The sequence below is a fragment of the Falco cherrug genome, chromosome 6 (genome assembly GCF_023634085.1).
Source record: "Falco cherrug isolate bFalChe1 chromosome 6, bFalChe1.pri, whole genome shotgun sequence".
In the NCBI taxonomy this organism is placed as follows: Eukaryota; Metazoa; Chordata; class Aves; order Falconiformes; family Falconidae; genus Falco; species Falco cherrug.
In genome coordinates, this window is record NC_073702.1 from 91,064,483 (window position 1) to 91,072,613 (window position 8,131).

The window sequence follows — 8,131 nt, forward strand, 5'->3', positions numbered from 1 at the left end:
CTCCCTGTGTCCTGAGCTCGGCACAGCCAGCGCGTCACCCACCCGCTGCCCTCCTCTCCTGCCCAGGTGCCACCCAGCGTGACATCTCTAAGCCTTACGGTCAGAGAGAGACCATCCCCAGGGGGATGTCGGCAGTAACCGGCTCTGAGCATCCAGCCCCTCCAGCGCATTGTTGTGCCAGCCCGGCACAGCACCCGGCACCGCAGCCGTCCCCCCGGCTCTGAGCATCCAGCCCCTCCAGCGCATTGTTGTGCCAGCCCGGCACAGCACCCGGCACCGCAGCCGTCCCCCCGGCGTCCCCTCCCGCAGCAGCGGGCTGTGACCTTCTGACCTGACACATGCTGTTAGAAAACCTGTTTCATATTTTCCGTGGTATCGATCTACAACTTTTGAAATCGTTGGAGACAGTCGTGGTAGCCTAAAAATTGTGCTAAGCTCATATATTTTTATATTTGTGGTGTTTTCCTATTAATAGAGAGTAGTGAACCAGTAACCCTATAGCTGAAAGTGAACTATTCAAAATAAATATACGACTGCAGAAAATATTTGTAAAAATAATTTATTTGAAATATTCTGCCAAAGATAGCTCTCTAAGGATCTGTAAAATGTCGTTTCTCTCTTTTTGCTCTGAATGTCATTGTGAAAGCACTTTCTCCCCACTATCTTTTGAAGATTTGCTTTTTTGTATCTTTAAGGGCAAGGAAATATGCCAATGATTTTTTTACCAGAGCAGTAAATAGCGCAGTACAGAGGCACAAGACAACTTTGTAAAGGTGACAGGCGGGATCCCTAACAGTCACTCTGGACAGCCGGTTTCTGCTGTAGCAGCTCTGGGGGCAGGTGGGCTCTGGAGCCAGTGCAGCTCTGGGGTGGGAAGGGCCGGCCGTGCGTAGCTCACCTGCGGGGGGGGACCCCTCGCCCACCCACTTGCAGGCTGGGGGCTTTTGGACACCCTCACGGGTAACTTCTGCCTCCTCGTTATCAGCCCTTGGCCAGGGACAAGCTGCCCGGCTGAGTCTGTTCAGAAATCACAACTTTTATTATTTTGTTTTAATAGGGAAAAATCTTATTTCCTTTCTTCATCTCAATAGAACTTTTCAATGCTAGGAAAAGCCTTCATTGCCTCTTGTGATCCCCAAGGCTGGTGGGCATCCTCAGCCACATCCATTAGGGTCCACCATATCAGAGAGATTTTGGGCTCAGTTTTTTTTCACTTCTGAGCAGATTCGCAGTTTCTTGAATTTCTTGGTCGTAAAGGTCCAGAGGAATTAACCGGTAATAAAGAAACAAGGGCCCCGTTCCAGTGAACGGGTTTCTGTGTGCAGTTCAGCTTTTGACTCTCTAAAGGTCCAGCAGTGTGCGAGTGCTTAGCTGGCCGCTCGCTCAGAAGCGGAGGTGTGAGGCCATTTCCACGGCGTGGGGTGCCAGGAGCACAGCCGGCCGGCGCGGGTGTCAGCACCTGCACGGCAAAGCATGCGGCACAGCCCGCAGCCCTGGGCGCCACGCGCCGAGGAGGGGCTGTTTGTGCAACAAGCTCTCTGAATCCGGGGTCACGCAGCTGCTGCATCACAGGGAAACGCGAGCGAGCCGGGGAAGACAACTGTGAGAAGAATTTGGTTTCTGATCACTGTGCATTTTGTTAATTAGTGAATTCAAATAGTTTTATTTTTACCAAAAACAGATAATCTTTATTCCAGTAAAGACAACTGTGGACTTGAGATATATATATATAGGTATATATATATATAAAAAATCTGAATGGTTTATATCATGTCGCTCTAACTACATAAAATGGAAACATGTTGCAAGTTGTGTCATTCCAATGTACAAAATAAATTACTTTTCCCTGCATGCTGCCTGGGTATGTTGTGATTTGAATTAAGAGTTATATTTGAACTGCCTTATTCAAGAGGTTGTATGTTACCTAACTGGGGAATGACCTGGCACTGTTCATCACATTACATGTGTACTTGATGCTGTGTTATGTTAAATTCAGACGAGTTGTCTGTCATCTATGTATTTTGTAGGAGACCTTTTATCTTGTTAAACTGTGATATGTAAACCTCTCATTGCCTGAAATAGTCAGAGTTGTATAAATCAGTGTCTTCAGCTGTTTTCCTAATTTTATCACAACTCCTAACACAAAATATAGATGTTTGTAAATTCTTCATTCATTTCGTCTATTTTTATGTATGAGGCTTTTTTAATCTGGCAAACAAGTAAGATAAGGCAGCTTCCCCTGAATTTTTCAATCAAGGCTCAGTTATATTTCTATCCCTCGGCAAGACACAACAACCAATTTTCAGCAGCTACAACTGGAATTAGGGACGTATGTTTATTGCTATTATCTTTTCTGGCTCAGGCGGCCCATTATCACCGCAGAACACAATGATTAATGACAAGCCGCACATGATGCTTCTGCAGTGACCACCCTCTGGGGACCAGGCGCTTTACGGTGGCACCCTCCGGCCCCACACCCCTGCCGTGCCACAGGCCGGGTGGGAGGGGAGAGGGTCCATGTCCCTGTCGCCAGGCAGCCCGCAGGGGAGAGGGCAGAGATGGTGGTTACTAACCCTGGCTCTGAGGTGCTTTTGCTCCTCACACGAGGCGCCCCAAGCCCACACTCCCTGCCCTCCTGCATGACCTCAACCATAAACCTGCACCGTGTCCATTCATTACCCTCATGCTGCAGCATGTCTCCAAAGACCAACGTCTCACCCTGATGCTGTGTGATGCAAACCCCCCACGACGGCTGCTCCTGCTGCAGCTGCCAGCGCTGCGCCTGGGGGGTTTCTAGCTTTGGTTTCCAGCCACAGAACCACCCAGCTGGCTAACTGCAAGCACTCCCATCTAGACACCGGCGTACCACGCACAGGGCAGATCCTTCAAGAACGTGCCACACTGCTGGAGGAAGCAGCACGAGGTAGGCATGAATCTGTGTCAGTGGCCGCACAAGAGCAAGAGATGACCCAATGCCCCCCACAGTGGGGCTCAGCAACTCTGCCGTGTCACCCCTCTGTCCCCCTCCAGGCACAACTGCTGGGTCTCCTGGCTGCAGCTCTGTGCAGCCAAGAAACGGGTCTGTTTGGGGAACAGACCCCCAGAAGCTCATCTCCGGCTCTGAGCTGACTGTGGTGTTTCTGGGCATTGTCCCTTCATGCCTAAAATGCCAAGTACAACAGTCGTTGGGAGCATTAAAACCCTGTGCCAGAGCCAGCCACGGTCCCGGTTCAGCCGTACACGTGCCACACCACCTAGGCACAAGCACCGTAATTGTTTTAGGCGTGTGAAACCCCACTGTGGGGTCTCGACAGCAGTGTAAAAGCCCACTCCCCACTCCCCACTCCCAGTTTTTGACCATCGCTATAACTGTGCTGTGTGAAACGCCCGTGGTTTTTGTTTTGGTTGTTTTTTTTTTTTTGTCTAGTAACCATAGAAACACATGGTCAGGGAAGTACATTCCCGGAGAAGGACAAGCTGTGATCCTGGGTTATTGAATTCCTTTCCAGGGCTTCGAGTGCTAAAAAAATTTCGTCTCCCATCCAGAAACACACCTCACCTTTTTCTTTTCCTCCCTTTAGTTTTGGCAAGGTTCAGGTTTGAAGGATGCTGCTGGCCAAAGGGAGATGCGCTGGAGAGGGCTGGGCACAGGGAGGAGGTTCTCCAAGAGGCAGAAGACCAACAAGGGGAACGGTGAAACCAGTTTAGCTACAGACACCCCCTTTGTCTTACTAAAGTGCAGGGTAAAAATGCCGATTTTTACTCGGGGGCTGTCGGCGGGACCCCAGGAGTGTTTGTGGTGATGCCCCTGTTCCCCCTCTTGCTGCTGCTGCTGGCAGTGCGGGGCTCAGCCCCGGCTGGAGGGGCAGGGAGAGGCCCCACGCTGCTGGCTCCGAGCGCCCCTCGCCCGGCGGGTGCCCCCCAAGCCCCATCGCTCCCTCCTCAGCCGGGCAGGGGAGCAAACGCAGCGACAGGCTGGTGGGTCCGGGGGGGGCAGGGGGGGCGCTCAGCGATCACCGGCACGGGCACAGCGGGCTCGCCCCGGGGAAATCAGTTTAATTTATTGATATTATTATCGGTTTGATTTATTCCCATCGGAGTCAGAGGAGGGGGATGGGAACGGAACGTGGGAACCTGAAGCCGGCCCAGAGGGCGGCCCGCCTCGGGCTGGGAGGCCAAAAAAAGCCAAAACCGGGAGATTTCGAGACAGGGGGGATGAGGAGGAGGGAGGGGATGACCTGGGCTTGGCCCGCCCCGGTGCGGGGTTGGCGCTTGCCTCTGCCCACCACCGCGGGGGTCTGCAGCCCCGCGGCCCCCCGGGCTCCGCCAGCCGGGGTGGGCAGAGCCCCGCCCCCGCCCCGCCCCGCCCCGCCCCGCCCCGCCCCGGGCGCAGCAGCACCAGCCGCAGCGGCGCCGGAAGGCGGCACAGCTCCGCGCGGGCCCGCGCGCCGAGTGGCCCCGCCCCCGGCCCCTATTGGCCACGGCGCGGCGGCGTTTCCCGCGCTACCGCATTTCCCACGCTGCGGCGGTCCCCGCGCGGGCGGCATGGCGGGGGAGCGGGCTGTGGGGCTGGTGCGGGAGCTGCACCGCGCCACCGGCGGGCACCTGCCGCCCTTCCGGGTGAGCGGGGGGGCGCGGGCCGGGCCGGGGCCCCGACCCCGACCCTGACCCTGACCTCGGCCGCGCGGTGTTGCAGACGGAGGGGCTGCGGCAGGCGCTGGAGGAGATGCGGGCGCTGTACGAGCGGAACCAGGCGGACGTGTGAGTGCGGGGGTCGCGCTCCCGCGGGGCACGGGCGGGGCCGCCTCTCTGCAGCGCGGCCCCTCCTCATCCTCCTCCTCATCCTCCTCCTCATCCTCCTCCTCATCCTCCCGCAGGTCCGAGGCGAAGGCGGGGCGGGCCGACTTGATCTTCCTCATCCGTTTTCGGCACTGCTGCCTGCTCCGGAACCAGCGCTGCGTGCTGGCCTACCTGTGAGTGCGGCGGGGCTGCTCGGCCCCCCGGCCCGGAGCGTCGGGTCCCCGGGGCGGGGCCGAGCGGCCCCTCGGCGGGGCCGGCTCGCTGTGCTCCGTGCCGGTGCCAACCGGCGCAGAGGCGGCCCCGCGCCCCCCGCTCCGTAGAAGTTGTAATTTCTGCATGGGCCAAAACTCGCCGCCCGCAAGGGGAGGCGGCGGGGGGAGGGGGCAGCGGCCGCCCCGGCCTCAGTGGCGCCGCCCCCGCGTCTCTCCCCCCAGGTACGACCGGCTGCTGCGGGTGCGGGCGCTGCGCTGGGAGTGCGGCAGCGTCCTGCCCAACGCCGTCCAGCTCCATCTGTCGGCTGAGGAAGTGAGTCGGGGTCGCTTCAACTCTTCCCCTCCTCCCACGGGCTCCTCCTGATGGATTATTACTTTGTAGAGTCAAAATAGGGGGGGGCTTCCCTCCCCCTGCGGTAAATGTAGCACTTGTGCCTTTCTGTAAATACTGGTTTGTTTATTGATTGCCTGCGGGTGCAATTCCAAAGGGTTACTAGTGCAGGTGATGCGTGGCACTTGCAAGGATCAGCTGGCCTTCAGCAGACCTGACCTGTAGCCAGCACAACTGGGTCTTCCCCTGCTGCTCTCCAGTGGCGTCTGCAGCCCAGCACACAGAGCTGCGGACCTGATTCCTACCCTGAATCCCTGTTGCTCTGCCCCTGGGGCAGAGCTTGCGTTCATCTTGGGCTGGCATGAAGGCACTTGGGAACAGTGGTGTAACAGCACAAGTAAACTAGATGTCACTCATCGGGGACCTGTCTTTCAGCATTAGCTGTCTGGCTTTGCCTGAGGCATTGTGTTGATGTCCGCAGATGGAGTGGTTCAATCTGTACAAAAAGTCTCTGGCTACCTACATGAGGTCAGTAGGAGGAGAGGAAGGGCTGGACCTTACACAGGACATTAAACCTCCTAAAAGCCTGTACATTGAAGTAAGTGCAAGATAGGGAGTTCTTGTCTGTGAACAAATGTTTTGTCCAACCATCTTTTTTTTATTTTTTTAAAAAAAGAGCTTCACCTCCATCTCAAGTCAGGAGGTCACTGAGCAAATCTTCAAGAGCACCAAAGCTTCCACAAGCTTCTATGTTTTACTCTCTTCTCTCTGCCTGCCAGCATTTTACTGCCTCTTCTACTGAGGGCTCGGTGTGGTGAAAGGTGGCATTCTAGTCTGCAGAGAATTGATGGGGTGGGGCGAGTGGTCTGAACCCCACTGAGAAGGTTTTGCAGTGTTTTGCAGAAACTTAACCAATTCTCAGATCAACTAGAAACCTTGTTCCCATGTTAAGTGCTGCCAACTAGTAGTCTTTGTTGTTATTTTAAAATTGGCTGTGATAGATGTAACTACAAATTGTTTTACACAATTGATACAATGGAGCACATGCGAGAAATTGGGAGTCAGCTGCAGTGCTCTGTTCTAACGTTCTTTTTGAAAGAACATGCAGTGACAATCAACCTGCTCCTTGAGAGTTTCATTGCTAAGATTGGCGCTTTTCTGGTATGTGTGTGGGGAGGTTCTCCAGTAAGTGCAGCTGCTATTCCCCAGGCCCTGCCTCTTGTGCTGCTCTTTATGTAGTAGCTCTGTGGAGGGCTGGGCTGGGCTGCTCGCTGGGGCTTCTTGCTCCAGGCAGAGGCAAAAAGAGAGCAAGTGGAGCCCACAGATTGTGGGATCAGTCCTGTTCTGCATTTCCAGGTCTGCTGTAATATTGAGGCTCCAGGAGGCAGGCAGGAATGTGTCCATACTTAACAGTTCTGGAGCACTTGTTTCAAGTCAGCAGTGATGGCTACTATTTTCTGTGGGAGATCTGATGATCTGAGAGCTGTGTTTCTGCTTTGCAGGTGCGGTGTTTAAGAGACTATGGAGAGTTTGAGATTGACGATGGTACCACCGTCCTGTTGAAAAAGAATAGCCAGGTATCTGTGACAAAAGTGTGGTCCGTTCCCTTCCTTCCTTTTCACTCCCATGATATCCCCCTGCTTATCCCACCTTCACAGCGTGTCACAGTTCCTGCACACGTGGCTCCTTGCACACACTGCAAGCTGTGTGGCCCAGGGCTGTGGTTCAGCTCTGCCTGATTGATGCAGTGGGCATACAGCATAACAGAGCTGGCTGCATGCAGTAACAAATTCAATCTGTCTGGGTCTCAAGGCAAGTTTTGTGTGTGTTTATCTGCAGCACTTCTTACCCCGGTGGAAATGCGAGCAGTTAATCAGACAAGGAGTCCTCGAGCACATTCTGTCGTAAGCGTGCAGGACAGGAGGGGACAGCCTTTGCTCGGTGGCCTGCCTGCAACAGGGACTGAACTCTGGTGTACGCAGGACTTCAGACACCTCAGGATTTCTGCAGTAGGCACCCTGCCACTCCTCTTTAACAGCTTAGGTTTTGTCAGTGTGCTGTCTGGAGCAGTTCTTTGTTCCCACTGTGCATGTGGGAGTAAGACACCAACTGGCTGGGCTCCAGAAGCTAGGAGAGCTCCATGATTGCAGAATAAAGAACTGCTTCACCCTTCACGTCAGTGTTTTTCAAGAGTTAACGTTGTGTTTGTTAAATGCTCTGACCTGGTGCTCTGGCCCAATCCATCTGATCCTGGAGAGTGATGCTCAGCTGGTTATTTACATGTCTCCGTGGAGCTGCTCCTCCCAGTGTCAGATGAGGCTGTGTGACCTGCTGTCTAGGATTAGACATGAAGCCTTGTCTCCCATCAGAGGCCTATAAATGTTGTTTCTTAAGGTGCTGAGTGAATGAGCATTGCAGTCTGGGTCATGGGCCTGGCCAAGGTCTCTGACAGCACGCTTGGGTTGTGTTCCTGTCCCTCGGTGAAGTCTTTCCCCAGAGCACTGGTTTGGCGGGGCCTGGGGACTGGCTGCAGTAGGGGTGGGGAAGGGAGCTAAGGGTTTTAAGGATTGCTGTCAGCACAAAACCAGAACAAGGCTGAAGAGATGCTCTCCCTGTCTGGCTTTGAGTAGTGGCTGAGAGAGAACGCTTCCAAAAATGTAAGCCCTAGGTAAGACTAGAGGTTTGCCTAGTCATAGTCCCTGGCAGGAGCCAAAAGGCAAATTAGGGAAGAATACAGGAACAGGATAAATGCCTGGGCCATTACTGCGTTGCTTTCCCAGCGCCAGCC

The 8,131-nt window shown here is 54.6% G+C and overlaps 1 protein-coding gene across 1 annotated transcript; it reads left to right on the forward strand.

The window, feature by feature from the left end:
• The first annotated feature begins 4,462 nt into the window (after window positions 1-4,462).
• On the forward strand, window positions 4,463-7,517 carry GINS1 (GINS complex subunit 1). The gene is made up of 7 exons (XM_055714865.1): window positions 4,463-4,620; window positions 4,697-4,761; window positions 4,878-4,973; window positions 5,235-5,325; window positions 5,825-5,941; window positions 6,846-6,920; window positions 7,183-7,517. The coding sequence occupies exons 1-7, from the start codon at window positions 4,546-4,548 to the stop codon at window positions 7,249-7,251; spliced, it is 588 nt and encodes a 195-aa protein (XP_055570840.1). The 5' UTR covers window positions 4,463-4,545; the 3' UTR covers window positions 7,252-7,517.
• The last annotated feature ends 614 nt before the right edge of the window (window positions 7,518-8,131 follow it).